This window comes from Microchirus variegatus, assembly GCF_963457635.1.
Source record: "Microchirus variegatus genome assembly, chromosome: 11".
NCBI classification, from domain to species: domain Eukaryota; kingdom Metazoa; phylum Chordata; class Actinopteri; order Pleuronectiformes; family Soleidae; genus Microchirus; species Microchirus variegatus.
In genome coordinates, this window is record NC_139812.1 from 11839677 (window position 1) to 11860653 (window position 20977).

Here is a 20977-nt window from a genome sequence, read left to right on the forward strand (position 1 = left end):
TCTGCGGTTTAATGTACGCAACCGGATGTGCCCGGACTAGTGCCCGGAGCAGGACGATCTGCTGTTCAGGAGAACCGGTGTTTACGTAACCGGACCGGGTTTTTTCAGAGATCTCGCTGAGCCCGAGATTACAATAAAACACAGCGTTCTCAGCAGTGGCTGAACTGTTTGTTTAAAATCTTCAGGGCTTCTTAAACAAGGCAAGGACGCAGATACATACTAAAAAACAACAACGTTAATTGTAACGTCCGGTCTAGGTCCGCTTTAAATGCTTCATGGCTTATTTTTTTAACGTCCCCGTTTTTGGAAACACATTATTGTTATTGACTTCTGATTCCTCCACATATTCTGAATAACCTACTGAATGCCATGTGTTTACATTTTAGTTTGTTCCAAAATGAATATTGCTATGAACCATTTTTACAGCTTTTCTGTTGTTAAGACAATCACAAGAAGTAAAAAAAACCCAACATATTTTATTTCCCATTTGACTCATATCTGCTGATTACTGGATCATTATTTTAAAATGTCTTACTCCTGAGCTAAAAAATCAATACCTGAAATTGCACATCTCTAAATGGTTTTATTTTTGCATGGAACATTTGCAGCAACTGTCACACCAAATATGGGACTATGATGTCCATTTGTACATAATCCCTCCCTGAAGTGTGCTCACTTTATGTCCCTGATGATATTTTTTTGTCATAAGAGAGCAGCTAACCCTGGAGGATTTGCAATCATTGTGCTCTTACGTCATGGGGAGTTTATGCAATTCCTTGGCAAACCCTGCAGCAGATGACCTGCTGCTATTTTACAGAGTGATCAGTGGAGCCTCACGAGTAATCAATGTAAGACCTTTCATTATATCATTACTCAAAAACACTCCATTCTTCAAAAAGCCCATGAGGATAGAGGGAGAAGTCATCACACAGAATATGTGAGGGCTTTCCACAACCGTCAATCTGCATAATTGTGATTTCATGAAGAATAATTATTTTTAAAGTGCTTGACAAACATAGTTGGAATGGAAGTATGAATTTGTGTGACCGCTGGTGAACAGCTGTATGACAAAGACACACAAACATTGTACCTGTCACACTGGATTAATCTGCCTCTGGAGGGAAACAGGTGACCTTTGTTGAACAATATTTGAAATGTAACAAATCATTGTCGGAGCTGAACTTCATTGTACACATCAAGACAGTATGTTGGCATATAAATAACATTTCACATTAAAACTGTAGTGGATAACTTAAATATTAACATATACATATGTGACCAGCCACGAGAAAACCAGCAACAAGTCAACAAAAATGTGAGATTTTTCGTTTTTTTACAGAATATCCAAGTTGAAATCACGAAGAAGCCACTCCATGTTTCAGATCACAGCATTGGGGATCCGATTCCAAGTTGGGGTTGTGGTGATACCTCCATTGGAGTGCTTTTGTTGTTTTCTCGGCCAATCACCTGTCACAGATGAAACACATGGCTACTTTATATGCAGCTGCTCCTCAGAGGCTCCTCATTGTGACTGCTACTTCGAGAAGCTGAATGCGTTTTCATTGTTGAATGAAGATGGACAAGGAAAAACACTGCAGAAGTACTAAATTGTGGATTTGGCTGTACTTCTTAACGAAGACAAATGCTTCTTGCACTCTTAGAAATAAGGGGTCCAAAAGTGTTCTTCTACAAGGGCTGAGGTTCTACACCTATATAAAAAGGTTCTACCTGGAACCAAAAAGGGTTCTCCTATGAGGACAAGCGGAAGAACCATATATGGTTCTATTTAGCACTTTTATTTCTAAGAGTGTGGTCATGCCAATGCCGATCTCACTTCTGCTATGCTACGGGAGAAGACACCACCAACATGTAGCCAGAAACTTTCTCCAGAGCTTTTTTTGGACTTAATTGATGGATTCTTTTAGTAGACGTGTCCAGGGAAAAAACTTGATTATTCAGCAGTTTGGCAAGATAATTGCTGCTGTATACTCACAAATGCTCCCTCAGTCTGGTCTGAGAGTAACAAAAATCATCAAAAGTTGCAGTGAAGCTTTGAGGAATTAGACCCGATTGCCCTCTTGCCCACTTTTACTGTTCCTCTGAACTTGAACCACATTCCCTATAATCTCCAGTGGTTTTTCTTATGAGAAGGAAGATGTGATATGTTACCTCTAAGGCTCAGCGGAAACACCATTTTGCTTTTTATTTGACTGTACACGAGAGAGACTCGCTAAAAAAAGGGTTATTGGCCTTTTATTTTTATTTTTATTTTTTTTTACTGTTTATTGCAAGAAGCAAATATGTGGTTAGGTGAGGCAGTAAAGAGTATTGTGTGCAAATAAACTTACAGTTGTTGACAGCAGTTGCTGCCGTCATGAGGCTGGTCAAAGACAACGCGGCAGTTGCTGTAAATTTAAGGTGAGGCTGTAAAAGTAAAGTGTGTTAGTTCAACCAGTCTTTCTGTGTCGATCGGTTCCAAATCCACTGGCTCTGACCCTCTGAAAGTGTAACTCAAATGCATTTGTTCACAGACCACATCACACATGAGGTAAAATAGTTTAATGTGGCACTGGAACAATGTAATGCAATCAAATGATTGTTGTTTGTTATTATATAAATACAGATATAACGTACACATTAGTACTGTAACTTTTGAATATTATTGATGCAGCATCTTGCACTTTTGTGAATGGATGGGCCCTCAAGTCAAATGACATCATCTCTACTTTTCTTAATAATTAAAGCACAATCCACTTAGCAACTTCATGTCATGTTTGTGATTAAAGAAAGGAAGGGTGTCTTTAACAGCAATGTTTAATTAAATACTGTTCGCCTGCCAGTTTATTTGGAAAAGTGTGCACTGAGAGAGTGACATAATATCATTAATTACTGATTAGTAATGGATTTATTGATTTAACTGTCGACCACATGGAGCTGTGACGACACAAGGTTTGTCCGGCTCTTTAATCTGTAAATGGATAAACGCACTGAGTTGCAGCCATGTAACTATATTAGATATTTATTTTGACAAGCAGTTGAACAGAGTTAGTATTTAATTATTTGGTCAATTACAATCAAGTTTTAATTGTTAAAAAAAAGAAGTATATATTTATATATATATGTGTGTATATATATATGTGTGTATATATGTGTGTATATATATATATATATGTTTTCTAAGAAGTTTTATGTAAATGTTTATTGTAGATTTATGACGTAATTGTGGCGTTAACTGTGGTTAAAATGGTACAGTCTTTCAATTAGAGTCAGGACTCGGATACAATGTATGTTAAACATCACAACAAAATGCCTAACCCTTATGCTAACCCTAACTTAAACCCAATTCTAACCCTAACCCTAAAACCTATCCTTATCCATGAAAAAGATCTTTAAAGTTGAGTTTTCTAATAATCCAGAACAAGCAGATCATTTTTGTTTGTATTTGATAAAACACACTCTTTGCTCCACTGCCACATTAACTATACAGCACATGTCCACTACAGCTGAAGTTCAAAGTGGGAATGAAATCTTAAATTTGTGATGTGGATGGTACTGGGACTTGGGTTATGTTTGTGTGGGTGTTACAACATGTAACCTTTGAAATAAGAACACACAAATTCTCTTTTTGTCTTTGTTTACACATGATTTAAACATTTCTGTCTTCTGACTTTCGCCCTATGTAGGCTGGGATTGGCACCAGATGGATGAAGGTGTCTGGATGCGTGTCTTCTGATACCATCAAACAGGTCATTTCAAGAACTTTAAGTGCATTGGTGAATACACAAGCATTTCAGTTCAAATCCCTGTATAAGGCAGTATACATGGGTGTGTCTGACACTGGCTTTAGGAAGCTTGAGAAAAGCCTTTCCTTGCCAACTGTTTCCTGTATTTCACTACTCCATCAGGTAGAAGACAAGAGTGCAAACACATGTCCAGACTCAGTCTGTGTATCTGTTACTAATGTATGATCACTGCTCATTGCTGTCCAAACGCACAGTGGAACCAAATAGGACAAGACAATGATTCCCATAATCCAAGCTGCTTACCAATGATCAAAGTAGGTCTTTTGTGGTTATTTTCATTAGAGAAACCTGCAGAAATAGTCTCATTTAAACTGTCTACAGTCAAAATGTTCATTGAGCTGTTGGTAAATAAAAATAACAGTGCAGTCTTATTTCCTGCTGTAAGGTATTTATATTATAAATAGCATATGGTCACAAACATGTCATTGACTGATTCAGGATTGTCCATCAGTAGCTGGTCCTTCTCAAGATTTCCCCCCGTAGGCTTGCGTTTCCATCATGTCCTAAGCCTTTGTGAAACAGCTGGAGAAGCCAATTCCACAGGTCACTGCCCTGATGTAAACCTGGTGGGAGTGGGATGAGCTACGAGATGGTGCTCTCTGTCACCACACACCTGCTGAAGTATATGTTTCAGTGACGGAATGCTGCAATCTACACCACGTAGGATTTCTACAGTATTGTTACCATTCATGTCTTTGACTCATAATTTACTGAATTAAGATTAGGGCTTGTACATCCTTGACTTGGCAGTAGCACAAGGCAAACAAACCCACAGGCATAATGAGGTTTTAAAATTAAAGGGAAAATAATAAATCTTGATTTAATAATGGTCAGTGTGTGACAAACATGAAACCATGGATGAAAGATGGATGGAGACGGGCGAGTGACACTTCAACTCTTTGAGTTAAAGTATATGAATGACATGTAGGATATGAAATATAAACATTTTGGGAAGAATATTTGAACTACAAATTCTCAGTCGTAATTACCTCAACATACCACTGGTGATACAAGTAGACGGTTCCTCAATATGAGGATATGCATTTCCCTTTAAGAAAATATGATTCACAAGAGTAAAGGTGTCACAGTTTTGGGATTTGCACACAGGTGTAAAACAAAACGTAAGTGACAGGAAATGACACAGAGGCTACTAGCATTTGGAAAAGTGATCATTTGCAGGCTCTAGCAGGCACATTGCCATCATATATAACATGTATCCACTGGACAGATAAATCCTCTGAGGTTGGAAGTTTGTGTAGAACTCTGTGCTGCACTGTGGAGCCAAAAATAGAACTTTTTGCGGACTTCCAGTTTTCGGAATACCGTTGCCCTCGCCAGCACTTTCTCGTGATTTACTGACTAAGCAGAGCTCCGCGAGACAACAATTCCACGAATTTAGCGCCTTGTAACGTCCCAAGGAGCACGGAAGTCCACATCGCGTGTTTTATCTCCTGTACTTAGACTGTGGAGGACCACAAAAAAATGAGCGAGTGACTCACTTTGGCGACTGATTTAATAAATAACAAAAAGTTGATTTTGCATAATATGGGACTTTTAAACGTAAAAGTACAGTGTAATTCTGTAAAACAAAAATCCACGTCCACCAAACTCCAGTTTCTCCATAGATAACTCTTCCATCTCCACCACCCCTCAGGTCATCCTCAAGAGCACGCTCTCTTTCATATCCCATATTAATAACGTTACCCGGTCCGCATACTTCCACATCCGTAATATCAACCGTCTCTGCCCCTCTCTCTCGCTCCTCACACCACTGCCATCCTGGTCCACAGCCTTGTCACTTCCTGCTTGGATTACTGTTATTCACTTCTGTCTGGTCTCCCTAAAAAAAAACCCTCCATAAACTCCGACTGGTTCAGAAATCAGCCGCTTGTATCATTTCACAAACTCTCTCCATCCATCACTCACTCAACCCATCAATTCCAAGAAAAACTGCTCCTCACTTTTAAAGCCATCCACAACCTTGCACCTCCATACCTTTGAGTTCTCCTGCACATTTCCGCTCATGCATGCACCCTCAGATCCTCCTCAATCCACCTCACTTATCACCATCCCTCACCTCGCCCTAACCGTCCACGTGAACCTCTGCATATGTTCTACACACTGGACCTTTAATAACCTCTTTCACACTGTTAACAACTGCTTGCCTGTGAAATGAGACTCCACATAATTAGGTGCTGTTGTGGTTTATGGTTGGTTTGACGGTGTTTCAAAGATTTTAACATTAGATAATATCATGTACTCTGTATCCTACTTACAAACTCAACAAATCCCAAACCAAAACTAATGCAGTGTCACCAAAACCCAATCTGTTGTGCATGAGTGACCACTGAGCTGTACTAGTATGTGCCATTGATTATTTTCAGTCAAATGTCAGACAAGGCTCTTTTAGACTTGTGTGATTCAGTGTCTCTTCAGGGCAGAGGCATCAGATTTTCAGCCCACAGGCCACATACAAACCCTTCCAATGTATTTTACATAAAATGAAGTTATAATGAGCTATTGATTCATCGTAAACTATATATTGTTCCATATGAAAACAAACACTTTTATTTTGAAACAGTGAAATATCGTCACAACAATATGTTTTATGGTGATATCATGATGGGGGTAGGATGGATGGAATATTTTCATATAATTTTAAGATCACATCATCCACCCCTTACTGAACACTCACGTTTTCCTCAAAAGTTGGAGTTTTTTTTTTCCTTCACTTGACCAGCCCCTGACTGACCAGACTAGATGCTCAGTGGCCCCCGGATCATTTGAGTCTGAGACCCATGGTCTAGGGTTTATACAGGATGGTATGAGAACATGCTGGTTACTGAAAATATAATTTAAAGGGGTCATATTATACCGTATTTCTCAAAGTTAAACTAGTTCCCTGGTATCCTAATGAACATGTCTGTGACGTAAATCCTCTGAAGCTGGAAGTTTGTGTAGGACTCTGTGCTGCACTGTGGAGCCAAGAATAGAACTTTTCGTGGGCTTTTCTGATAGGGCCTCCAGAGTCCCAAATATAAGTATTTAAATTATTAAAAAAGTTGCTTTTGCATAATATGTCCCCTTTAAAAAAAGTTGATTTTGACTTGCAACAGTAACTCAAACCCACAATCAGCCTCCTGGTCCGTGTAATTAAATATGATTATGATAACAGTGCACTAAGAGGAAAAGTCAGCAGGTGTAAATGTGCAGTTCATTTTGCACACGTGCTTAAAAACACGTACTCACAAGTTGGTGGGTGAGGTCAGATTTATAAAAAAAAAAAGAAAAAAAGGAAAAAAAAAAGAGTGGGATGAACCAGATTGTGCGTCAAACCTGGACACTGCGTTATGATCGCGCAAAAGAAGACGCCTGGCGTCCAGCAGCGTTGTGCCGCCTATATAAGAACCTCCAAGATGCCACTGGTAGGTCATTCGTGCACTTGCTGCCGGCGCTTCTTCAGACATCTCCTCCTCCTCCTCCTCTGCTCCTCTCCTCTCACATGTAGGTTACACTTACTCTGTCCAGCAGCAGCAGCAGCTCAGGATTTGATTCCTCTCTCTACACCATGCGCTTCGGTCAGAATTCTGTCCAAGAACTTTGCCAAAGAAGAGTCCCAAATGCGCAAGCGATGATGCTCCGCGGCGCAAGCAGCGCGTCTAAGTGCAGACTACAGTGTGAGCGCGTCCGCATCAAGTGTGAGAAAAAGTGAAGCAGCGGGACGTTTTCCTCTCTTAGAGCAACCGAGGCAGGTAACTTTCGCCGCGGGTGTGAGGACACAATGGATACTTTAAACCTGTCAGTGACCGCTGTCTCCTTCACTGTGGCGGCTGAACTCTCCTACACCGACGATCCCTTCAGGGCTCCAATTAAGAACGTGGCGCCGTGGAACTTCACCATCCTGGCCGTGCTCATGTTCGTGGTCACCTCGCTGTCTCTGGGCGAAAATTTCCTGGTGATGTTTGTCACTTACAAGTTCAAACAGCTCAGACAGCCGCTGAACTACATCATAGTTAACTTGGCCATCGCTGACTTTCTCGTGTCCCTCATTGGTGGAGTAATAAGTTTCCTGACCAATTGCAGGGGTTTTTTCTTCTTGGGCAGGTGGGCTTGCGTCCTGGAGGGCTTTGCTGTGACTTATTTCGGTAGGTTTATTTATTTATGTTATTATTTTTTTTTTTATAAACTCTCAGTCCAGTGTTGCAGCTGTATTGCAAATGCATGATCACACACTTTAATCCAACACCTGCTCACAAATGTGAACTCATGGGAATAGGGTTGAATAAAAAAAGGACACACAAGTGAATAGTTTAGCGTATAAGAATCCTCATTTACGCCAGGTAACAAACACTCTTTGAGAAATGAAATAATACAGTACATTTACAGTGCCATATCACAATTTACACAAAGACAGGATCATATGGAAAATAAAAAAGAGGAAACTCTCCAAAACAATTCAGTAACATTCAGCAAAATCCTAATTTTATAAAGCTGCATGCATCATATAAGTATTTAAGTATACTTTAGTGTTTAAACAGCTTATTGTTACAGCGCACACTGCGCTGCTTAAATTTTATCCCCCATAATGCATCTTGGCACGTGTAATCTGTATTATGGAGAGTGCGGCAAACTGAAACCAGAGCACAAGTGTTTGCAAACACAAAAGAAAATACATTTGTCATGGTTTAATGAATAAAAAGTCCTGTGTTGACGTCTGTGAGCCTGTTATGGGTCGATCAGGCACAATTCAGATCAGCAGTGTAGCACTGAAGCCTCCTCACACTCTCTGTCGTAAATGACTGTTGAACTATGTCAGTTGCATTGTTTACATGTATCCTCGACTCACGCTACATTTTTTTTTGACAAAGTGAGATCGTTGACATCAGGATCATCAGGAGAAACAAACTTGTTTTTGTCCGTCACAGACGCTCATTATTGGGTTTAGTAACAAGGTTTGTGTGATGCTATTTCAGCGTCTTGGGAAACTTGTGGAAGAACAACACAGGAAGTCACAGGATGGCTTTAATTCAATCACATTGCCGGATAGACCACAAACACAAAATCTGAATTTATTGACGATGCTTCAGTGAATGAGCTATGTGTGCTTCTTGTAGGATATTAACAAATTATACCTAATCATTTAATTTCCCTGGGTTCCACAAGGGTCGTTATAATTTGTATGAAATGAGAACATATGTCCTCAGGTGACAAGACAATATATTACTACACTCGGATTACTTTAAGAATGTTCATGGATTATCAATAGTGAATGTACGTACTGCACCATGTGATTAGGATGCATGTAGACACAAATATGTTAAGGCAAAGAGCAGGTGCAGCAGACACAAACACATCTTTTGTTAATATGATGGGAATAAGCCGCATGAGGGGGGAAACCTTCTAGCATACCAAATTCTCATTTAGAAAGCTGATGCCTAATCAATACCCACTGAAGTGAGACTTACATGATTAAGGACACTGTGCTAGAAAGCTTCTCCAATTTCTTTTCAGCAATTTCAGTGATTGACAGCTGTTGGTGTGTGTTTGAGTGTGTGTGTGTGTGAGAGAGACTGGATTTGCATTGATAAAGCTGAGGTGGTCTGGTACGGTGAAAAGTGAAAAGGGCAGATAGATGTTTTGCGCCCGGATAGAGAAGGGTTAACCCTAACCCTATGCTGCGGGGAGAAAATGTACCTGAGTCACAGGGAAAAACACTCAAAGTGAGCGTAGAAGATGGAGAAATGGGAACCCACAGAGAGCGGAGTCCTCTTGTAGAGAGAGATCACGTCGTATCAGGTGCTGTTGTTCATCACGGTGCTGGAGTTAAGGGCAAACGTAAGTTACGATTGGTGCATTTTTACACTTCTTACTGATGTTCAAGTGTTTTATGTAAAGCCTTATTGTATCTAAAACTTTCATTTCACACATTACTCTCGATTGAGAAGCTGGATGCCGTCATCATAGACACCAATGTTAATCAGATTAAATATCTTGTTTATTTTACATGCTTTTATTTTGACGTGCATTGTTCTCAGAAAGTTGAAGATGTAAAGCTGCAGGTCTGGAATAATAGTGTATGCTCTGGATGTTTCCATAGTAGTAAAAAAGCCCCTGGGGTGTGTATTGTAATGATCAGATACAGTCGGTCTGTCAGGTTCTGTGATATATTGCTCGATCTCTGTGGATTTAAAGTGTTACGTTTTGCGTCTGTTCATTTTTTTCGAGGAGCTTTCCCTGCCAACATGGTGCTGTGAGTAAACTGAGTCAGGTCCACAGACACCAAGTCCCTTTGGTGTGGAAGGATAAGTAATTAATGGAAAGTGGCTTTTTAGAGGGGTAGCTTAATGTGTCCACTTAATGGAGAAGAAGCACAAAAACACACACCATGTGCTCAGACATTGGTTCTCCAGTCCAGGAAAGGTTTTTTTTTTTTACGTTCATTTATGTGTGATAAAAATAGATGTTATTTTCATAATCATAAAAACTCATCCCAGGATTGGAAGGTGTCCCTGACTGCTGTTATACTGCTGATCTTCTAACACCATGGTTCTCAAACTATGGTACGTGAGCTTCCTCTTGGATACAAGCTATGTTACGGTGGCGCTAATGAATTTTGGCCGTTAAACAAATAACAACAACAACAAAAATTTTATCTTTTGCTCCATCTTAATGTCACTATACCAGTGTCTGAAGAACATATTGGAAGAGGAAAATGATGAGAGTGCAAATTATGTTGGGAATAAATCTGCCTTTTGTACTCGGCCTATTTACACCACTGTATTTTAACGTTGGTAATAATGTTGTTATTTTTGAGTGACTAATAATTTCTCAGGTGGTTCATGGTATAGACGTTCTAACGCACTCATGTTGCTGTTTGCCTCAGGGATCGTAGCCCTGTGGTCCCTGGCTGTTCTGTCCTTCGAGAGGTTTTTCGTCATCTGTCGGCCACTGGGGAACATCCGACTGCAGGCGAAGCACGCGATCCTGGGTCTGATCTTTGTCTGGACCTTCTCCCTCATCTGGACCTTCCCTCCAGTACTGGGATGGAACAGATACACTATAAGCAAAATTGGAACCACCTGTGAGCCTGACTGGTAAGAAGTGACTATTTTACTCTCTCTGAAAGATTTAAACATTCAGAAAAAAAAGAGAAACAGTCTATTTTAGTCTTGTTGCCCGAGAAACTGTAAGTTAATTATGTGAACAGTTGGACTCTCCCCCAATGTACCAAGGAAACGGCACACATTTCAGAGCACATTATTCCAAAGTTCTGGGTAGAAAACCATCTCCAATATTTATTTTTTCAATCTTGGCATCCATTCACACCTAATAGTCTGGTTCTTTGTTCTGCACCTGATGAAAATTCGATACAGTGATATGGTTAATGTTCACAAAGGCAAATCAGAGAATACAGATCAGGTATGTATTGGTATGCAAGGTTATGATGATCTGATATATGTGCTATTTTACCTGTGGAGTAGGATGAGTTGGGATTTCCCAGACACAGGATGTGGCATTCTCATTTATGTATATCCACGGCTCTTTTCCCAGTTCTCTCTTCTCTTCACTTATGGATGTAGATGAGAACACTGAGGTTGTAGCCGTAAATCCTGCACATCCAGTAAAAGGTGTAGATAGAGTCCACACCAGTGATGAATCACTACAGCGTTCACTTGCAAATCGGTCAGAGACCACCTCTTTCAAGAGAAGCTGGTTGTTTTTGTCTGCGAACTAAAGGGTTTGATTCAACTGGTTAGTGTGAATGCACCCTTACACTTTGCCCTGATTATGAAAAAAGTAGTAAAACGTATTTGTAAGACACAGCAGCAGTCTATTCTTTGCATTGAGGCTTGTTTTTTTTTACACTGCATGCACACACAGGTTCCTTTGTGATTATTAGCTAACATTAATCTCTGTAATATTTGTTCTTGAGAATGTTGTTGTTCTGCCTCTGATTGGTCTTCATGTACAGAAACAATGCAACATTTGCATGCCACGTCCTTCGTCTGAAACCGGGCTCTGTCAAACAATACTATCAGATCTGACTGAGCTGGTGTTAGTGTGTGTACAGTAGCAGTGCACTTGTTGGTGGGGGAAAGAATTATATTTGAAAGTTATTGTACTTTTTGACTTCCCTTAAATGTGCATGTAACTTGCAAGAGGTGTCCTACTCCTATTTATATACTGTGGGAGAAAAAATGATTTGTTCCCTTGCTGAAGTTTATCCCCTTACAAAGAAATTAAGGGCACTTTCAGACCTATAGTTCGATTGGTTTGGTCTGCACCAGTCAGAAAAATGTTTCAATGTAGCAAACAGACGTGGGTACGGTTTGCTTTAACATATGCATAGTTCTAAATTAACCAAAATAGACCGCGAAGACCTTCGGTGCCGGAACCAGACTAACGCGCCACTTCAGATAAACATGGAGGAACAGCTTTGAGTTGCGCTCATGGTGCTGATCCTCGCGCATTACATTGTGCGTGTTGGTCATTTTCTCCAAACAATTAACTTCGAACATGATTCACGGATTTATTCGACTAGCCGACGGCGCATTGCACGCCACTTCAGGAAGAAGAGCGACGTGCCTTCCTCCTGAATGATCATTTCATCATTAGCCGACGATCTTCTTGCAGATACAGCGGGTATTCCATTGGTCTATCAACACGGCCTAGCCACACATTTTTCATCTTTAATGTGAATACAGAGAAGAATAGGCTTGTTATGAAGTTGTCATACAAACGGCAAGCTTGCTAAACAGAGCTAATGTAAGCGTATCGCGGGTGTGACGTCAGTTCACGGCATGTGAATAAACGGAGTGTTGTTGTGATGCATGCATTTATCAGACTGTTACGTCCCATTTGGTTTGGTTGCTTTCACCCCAGAGGAACAGTACCAAAGTGGTCCGAGGCCTGCCTGAAGGGATGGTCTCGGACCACTTTATCGGTTGATTTGGTGCACACCAAAGTACCGTGATTACATTCAAACGAATGAACCGAACCAAGGGACCAAACACGCTTGGTGTGCACCAAATGTTGTAGGTGTGAAAGCACCCTAACAGTCCATGTTTTTTAGTGTAGGTTTATTTTAACTTGACTTGTTTTCTCTCAGTCAAATACAAATTAATTTCTAACCTTTATTTAAAGTTGTTTTCTGGATTTCTTTGTTATCTCTCTCTGTTGAAATATACCTATCCTTAAAAATATTGCCCCCCCACTGTAATTTCAAGCTCTCGATGCCTCTTCTTCGTGACACCACACAGTTGTCTTTTGTTACTAAAGAATAACACAGACTTCATTGTAATCCCGTTGGCTCACCTTGAGTACAAACAGATAAAGATCCCAGGCACTCTACATTGAGTCTGTGGGTCAGATCTTCAACTGCATTAGCTCAAAATGTGTAAATGCACCTCATAGACAAAAGGTTTTAAACCTTGGACCTCAGGGTGTCACCTGGGTAATGCTGTTTAGCTGCTTTCATCAAAGCGCTGCAGATGGGGTAGAGTGTTGGCCTCAAGCCCTGTTAAGAAAGAATTACTCAGATGAAGATTGCAGAAAGGGAACGAATGCTTTAGACAATACGATTAAGAGATCACCTCATGGATCTCCTATATGATTTGATCCACTTCTGGCTGCACACAGCATAAGTTCTGTCAGAAAACATTTGCTCAATAGCCGAGGCTCAAACAGCACAGGTGTGTTAGGTCCCAGTGTAACCGCTGCACAGCATTTTAAGAGCCTCATTTATGTGCATGAATGGAAGTGTTGCACAAGTGAAATAAGTGTCAACAAGTGATTGTATCCTTGGTAACGGGAGTGGGATAAAATCGAAACACAAATGAACTGTTTAATTTCCCTTCAATCCCACTGTTCATGTCCTGTATAAAATGTTTATTACAAAAACACAGATGGAAATTGCTTCTTCAAATCCCTTTAGCTGCCAGGAATATTCAGTCATGACCATGTGCTCATTAAAATGTCATTATCATTTCTTGGCAGGATAGTCTGTTGCTTTTCTGTTGAGTGATGAAGAAGCACTTGCATACATCCATGTACATTTGAGACTTTTACAATCGCAACAGTGGGAACATCTGTCAACATCTGCAAATCTGAATGTAAAATAGTTTAAAATGTCGCAGCTCAGTCTACCGTTCGGCTCAGTGGTTAGACAGACTTTACATTTTAGTAATTTAATTAGGGCCTGAGCACACATGCTAGGGCCAATGGCTCCTGGGACGAAGTGCGAGGAACCTATTGTTTCTGTTGAGTTGATCATTTTTCTCCGACGTTGCCCTAGGGCCCTAACTCCAGGGCTCTGTAGCGCCCCCCAGAAGTCGAGTTATGGTCAGACGAAAGTGGTCCGATCAGGACAAAATTTGGTGAGTGTGTTAGGCTTAGTCCAAATTTTCTTGAGGAATTTGACGCAAGATAAAGTGGTCAAAATTGCGTAAAAAAAGGTTTTGTGTGTGTCTAAGTCCAATATAGTTGTTCCAATTTGAACCAAACTTGGTACAGTTGTTGCTCTCATGATTCCAAACTAATTTCTAATGTACTTCCATTAGCTCCGCCCACCCAGAAGTCAGCCATTTTGGAAACTAAAATGACAAGTCTATGCATTTGACGGAACTCGTCCTAGCACGTTTGAGCTAGCCCCTCCAAACTAAGTTTTGTTCTAGACAAAGTTAATAATTAAAAGTTGTTCAAGAATTTTCTTTAACTCTACTCTATCTTTCTATAACTTTACTTTTAAATTCCAACTATTGAAATATTTAACGTGATTTCTCACAGTCATCAAATATGATGAGTCAATTTTATTTTGAATTATTGATTATTTATTTGTATTTTTTTTGTTTTGGTTTGATCTGGAACGGAGTCATTGTGGCTCAGTAACGCCACGATTCTGACCGAGCCGGGCACCAGAGCTTAAGGGATAACTCCCTGCGCTTCAAGCCCAATCGCTCAAACAAACAAGTTAAAATCCCAGTGGGAACAACTTTCCAAGTTCTCTGTCCAATCACATGCAATGTGGGGACGAGGCATGTTGGAGAATCTTATCTCATTTTGAATAAATAACAGACACTCTTAAGCAAGCGTGACATTGAATGCTTGTTTTTTTTGTTTCACTGTGACCCTGTGATGAACTGAAAAGTCACATTAACACAAAACTTGACATATATATTAATTTATGGAATTTGGCACAAAGTGTGTCCCTGAATGAAAATAAAGCGAGATGAGGTCGGGGAACTGCTGCGCTCCCAGAGTTGCGCGGGGCGAGGGTCCTTTCATTTCCTACTTGAAATAATTCAAGTAGGAGTTTCAAAACCACAAAACAACACAGAGTTCACACAATGCTGAGCGGCTCCACGGCACTTTTTTCGGTTTGTGTGTCTGTGGCCACATTCCTGCACTGCACAAGGCGTAAGAACCACAACTTCATACAGTTGCACCATGGCTGAAAAGACCAGGGACACATCGACAGATATACAACACATGACTTACTGAAGTAGAATAAAAATTGAGACAGCTTTGTTTCTGTCTCACTCTGAAAAATGTCAATGTCAAATCAGAACTGCAGTGTTGTGGTAATTACTTGGAGGTCCACAGGGGGCGATAGAGGTTCCCCACTGGAATTTTGGAGTAATCATTATACTTATGTCACCAGGAATTAACAGCAAACAGCCATTAACCACCCAATACTGTTTATATGTGTGTTCTCCAAACCTAACAAGATTGGAGATTGAAGATGTTCTGATTATCTGATTATTTTCTGAGTGATGCACAAGAGACTGTGGATAATTGACTCAGGAGCAGGAAGGGGTTTGGTTTCCAACACAAAAACAAAAAGCAGGTTTTGGTTGGCCTCGGTTACTGCTCTCTCATCTTGGATCAGGCCATGTGAGGTTTAGCGACTGTATAATTGTGACCTTTATGTCTTCACGGTCTTTGATGTCGCTTTTTTAAGTTACTCCTGATTATTGCAACAGATCAAACAGTTTTTTTTACACAGTAGAAATATGTTCCTCCTCCTTTATTTTCACAAACCCTTACAAAACAATTAGGACCGTTGTTGCGTCACTCTAAACTGCGACCGGCTTTAATCATGTGTCTAAAATTGGTTATCAACCTGTGACAAATTGGATTTGGCTCGGAAAGGCCTACATCTGTGTTTTAAGGACCTCTTCATCAATCAGCACAGTGGTGGCAAAATCACAGGGGTCGAATTAGCCGCCCAGACGTCCTTGGAAGAAAACCTGCTCCACATTTCACATGACCTGAGACTGGGGCCACCGTTCATTGAGCTCACGTGTGAGTTGTTTACGGTCATGGGTTGTGGTATGAATGGATGTTAAGCTGCCTGGAACGGGATCTCAGGAATGGACTTATAAGTGGTGTTGCGGCCCACCCTCTATTTTTGGTGATTTCTGCTCTGCAGATCAGACGAAGTAGTCCACGGAATGAGAGGTGACATCTAAAAATATATAAAGAATCTAAGAACCTAAGCACAGAACGGAGGGATCCAAATAATTTGTGTGAAGTCACTGTGTTCATTGGTTCCCCTGAAGACGTCAGAGTGGTGGCTGATCAACTAAAATATATACATATAAGACTCTACTCATGAACCTGTCTTTATGTTTAAAGCTGTAGTGTGTAACTGTCTGTTACAGTCAAGACAATCTATGTTTGAGTCGTCGTTTTATAGAGGTCTGCAGACTCACCTGAGGTGTGGGGTAAATCTGGTGGTGACACGAGCGGGCGTTTGGCAACAGAAGTTGTACAAGTATATGGCGTTTGTGGGAAGAAAGAAAAATACCTGAAAAACAAACAAAATCACCTTGACTTTCAAGTGTGGAGGAACACTGGCTGGTGTTAAAAGTAAAATCTGGCCTCTTGTTGTGTTGGTGTTAGACAGATTTGCCTGGACAGGTTTGTGTTATTGTGTTATTGTGTTAGTATTGCATGACAGATCCTATTTTCAGATCAGCAAATCACATAATATTACACACTGTGTAGTAAACACCAATATATTATTTAGCTTCTATATCTAATACAATTAATTGGTAGCTCAATGCACATTTATTAACCCATCTTTTTTTTCTTTTTTTTGTGTTTGTACAGGTATTCAACCAACATGATCGATCACAGCTACATCATCACTTTCTTTGCCACCTGTTTTATCTTCCCTCTTGGAGTGATATTCTTCTGCTATGGGAAGCTCCTGCAGAAGCTCAGGAAGGTCGGTGCTTGCTCGTTTTGCTGATATTATTGGAACTTCTTGTAGGAAATACGAGGAAGGTGTGGAAAGCGTATAGGATGTCACATCCAACTGTCCACTGTCCAAAATTGAGAATCAGAAAAGAGAGTGGAATTGTGTTTGTGGGCGATGACCTTTTGTTTCAAATGGACTGAGCTTGCTTACGGTTTACTCCACAGGTATCTCATGGTCGTCTGGCCACTGCCAGGAAGCCAGAGCGTCAGGTGACCCGCATGGTGGTGGTCATGCTTGTTGCCTTCATGGTGGCCTGGACGCCGTATGCGGCCTTCTCTATACTGGTCACGGCTCATCCGACCATTGAACTGGATCCCAGGCTGGCTTCCATCCCCGCCTTCTTTGCCAAGACGGCTACCGTCTACAACCCAGTCATCTACGTCTTCATGAACAAACAGGTAGTTTTTCATTTGTGTTTTTACTTCAGTGTTGATCGATTTAGCAATTTCATTTTTACAGACTTCAGAACTGTACTATAGAGTTGTCATGTTTGGGGCACATTATTGCATGTGTGTGCGGTGGATGGATTCCTGCTGAATACTGAGATGTTTTTTTTTTCCCCCATCGTTTGTTTGGTGTCACTCTGCCTCTCAATAATGCATAGTGTATGAATAAAGTACAAGTGTCCATTTATGCCTCTGTTGTAAAAAATACATGAGCAACCTATGGTATGCTTGTGAGGTTTGACAATGTGAAAGTGCCAGCGCTGACATTTTCTCTTACATTATGCTGTATAGCACTTTTCTCGGTGTAAGTGTAACACACGTGCGCACAGACACTTTGGCGAATCATTGTTGACTGTACAAATATAAAAAAAAAGGTCTGTCCATATGTTTCTAGATTCCATTTGAGTCACTTTTGATTGTGTGAACCACAGTGCAATTGTTTTGGCAGCTTCGCTGTAAAATAGTCCTATGCCAAGAACGAGGTAATAATGTTTTTGGCTGCATTTATCTGTCTGTCTGGTTGTGAGCAGCATGACTCGATTTTCTGGGGATGTACTGTCAGTTATAGTGCACAGTACAAATAAAAAGATGTTGGTGGTCATCCCGACATGGATCTGGATTCCTGTAACCTTTTGAGATAGAGGAGTGTGTTGACGCTGTGGAAAAGTAAAGCGGCATTGGCAGATGTTTGTGCACTCTGAGTGCTTTCTGTACAGATGGGATTGATCAAATCCAATATTTTATCAGCCCTTGTTACTGATTCAGGCCAGGTCATACATATGTATTATGTAATAATTATTCTATGCAAGTTCTTGAGATGCTTGCCTTCTCCGTGTTTAGTCGTCGCACTTGTGTTAGTTCATGCAGGACACGGTCGTCATAAGTGCAAGCTGCTATCAGCTGACTGCGATTTATTAGTCACGGCCACTCTCACACCAAGGTGGTCCATTTACGCTCCTCCCTCACTCATTTCTTGCTTCCTCAGCGCTGCCTCACACTGCCGCCACCACCTCAGCCTCTCACTTTCTAAATCAGAGGTTCAAAATTTAAAAATGGCGCTCATTGTATTGTTTGCATGCAGCTTGGCCAATCAAGGGGAACATTAAAAATACTGAAATTATCAGCGCCAAGTCTAATTGCATTGCAATAAATGGTTTAATGATGATGAGGAGAGTGTCCCTGCCTGAAACATGTTCTTCGTGCAAGATTAACATTTAAAGACAAATTACATTTTTACCTTTAAATATTTCAGGCTCAGCCTCACACGCATAATACAAGCTACAACAATAACAACAGGGTGCTCTGCTGTTGGTATCGTTTCAGACTTGGAAAATATCCAAATCCAGGTATCAGAATTCAGTTGAAATGGGATCTGTGCATTTCTAATTAAGAACGTGTTTTTCCTGCTGTGAGCAGAATCTGGCATCCCGCTGTGATTTGAGACAGATAAAAAAAAAAGTAGTGTTAGTAGTAGTGTGTGCGATAAAGATTGCTGAGAGTGACATCTCTGAGGACAGTTACTCCCTCGCCTAAAAGTGTGCATAATACAGTTCTAAAAAAAGTCATGCAAGAATGTCTGATCCAGAGACACCGGCTTTAATTCTGCGGATCATGAACAGGCTCAGTTGTCTTTGCCTCCTGCTGCAGTTTGAAGCCGCTATTACCCACATTCACGTCAAAATTGAAGTATCCTGATATCTTTTAGGACTTTTCCATGTAACATTGCACATGTGTTTGGTACAATGCACAAATGAGAATACATTTCTCCATTTCAGAGCTGCACTCTTATCATTGAGTGTCTCCACTAAGATATTGACTGGAGGTTATTAAGGGCAGCTATACAGTATAGATGCTGGTTTGAACTGACCGCCAGCTGCTTTAGTCAATCTGGTGAAGTTCAGAGAGGTTAACATATATCTCTCTTTCTCTCTCTCTGTCATGTTCACCTGGCCTTAACCCCTTAGCTGTGATCAGATTAGGCAGAATGGATGTTACATAACAAGATGAGGCAAATCAATATCTCAGTATTCCCATGATACATTACCACAGCTACTTGAAAAGTAGTTATATAAAAGAGACGACGATGTAAGAACATTTTATGTCAATTCAGAACTTCTACTAGGACTCTTTAAAATAATACATAGTTGTATGCTGCTCGATTAATGGGAGATGAAAAATAGACCTACAATAAAGCCGAATTAAATGTAATTTTGATCATGTTCCTCATGCTGGATAACAGCAGGTAAAGAGTCAGATTCTCCGCTAGTTTCCCCCTTTTTCCCTTGTGATTTCCACATACTGGATTTAACACAGAATTAAGGTTGTAAAATGTTAGTGTTTCAAATTTATGTTCCCAACTTTTGTGACTCCCTAGCATTCAGCTGCTTTGTAGAAGCGTAAGGAATTACTGTATATGCTGCTGATGTTCTTTTCGTCGAAAAATTGTTCGAAATGTGTTGTACAAGTGTGAAATGTAAGAGGTTTAACAGCATATTAAGGTCTCAGAGTGAAAAAAGAAACCCCTCATAGATTAGTGCTCTGTGTTTTCATGAGGGCAATAGAAGAGTTAATGCCACACTTTGAAAATGATTACTGGCTTGTGGAGAGCAGTTAGGAGGCTTTTGTGTTAAATTACACTGGTCATTGAGGTGACAAGAATTGTAATTTCTCCCCAAGGCTTTACAGGGTGGGAACTTTAACACTCAAAAAGGTCAATTAGTGTGTTTTAGATTAAAAGTAATGTGGAAACGGATGATTGTGGGGCTGTTAGTGAGGACCAGCAATGGTTATGTTCTTCCAGGAACAACTATAAACAGGACATAATTGCCACTGTCACTGTGCTCATGTGTGTATCCAAGACGACAATGCAGACACAATTGAATGTCGTGTGTTACAGTTACAGTGGAAGGAGCAGATCTGAGTTTTGTGGAATGACCCATTTCAGTGCTGTGTATTAGGCAGTAATTCCTTTGAATGTTTGTGCCTTCTGTTTCAACATAAACATCTTCTAATTCCCCCTGTTTTCTGCCCCAGTTCAGGAAGTGCCTAATCCACCTATTCACTGGCATTGGGACCATACCAGACAGCCACCTGAACCAGACCTCAGAACGACCTGGAATTACAGCCGAGAGTCAAACGGGTGAAATGTCAGCCATTGCGGCTCGCATCCCCGTGGGTAGCACTGCATCGCCCAGGTCTGACGACTCTCCAACTGACTGTGGCTCATTTGCTCAGCTGCCCATCCCAGAGAACAAAGTGTGTCCAATGTAACCGTAAACTTCGTCCCAGTGGTTGTTCTCTAACACGGGAGTCTTAAGTTACCCTCTGTAATCTAGATATAGTGTGTTCCTGAAACTTTGGACATTTAGGGAAGTGAAGGCCACAAAAGAGTCAGCTCTTGAGGTGTTTACATAGTGGATGGTTCTAGCACATTGTTTTATATCTCACTTGCAAAAGTAAGTAGG

The 20977-nt window shown here is 40.6% G+C and overlaps 1 protein-coding gene across 1 annotated transcript; it reads left to right on the plus strand.

Annotated features, from left to right (window-relative positions):
* Positions 1-7584: 7584 nt before the first annotated feature.
* On the plus strand, positions 7585-20783 carry valopa (vertebrate ancient long opsin a; the record flags this gene model as incomplete). Its single annotated transcript, XM_083897686.1, has 5 exons — positions 7585-7948; positions 10687-10897; positions 16917-17034; positions 17232-17465; positions 20547-20783. 5 exons carry the CDS (start codon positions 7585-7587, stop codon positions 20781-20783), a joined length of 1164 nt encoding a protein of 387 aa, XP_083753812.1.
* Between the last annotated feature and the right edge of the window lie 194 nt (positions 20784-20977).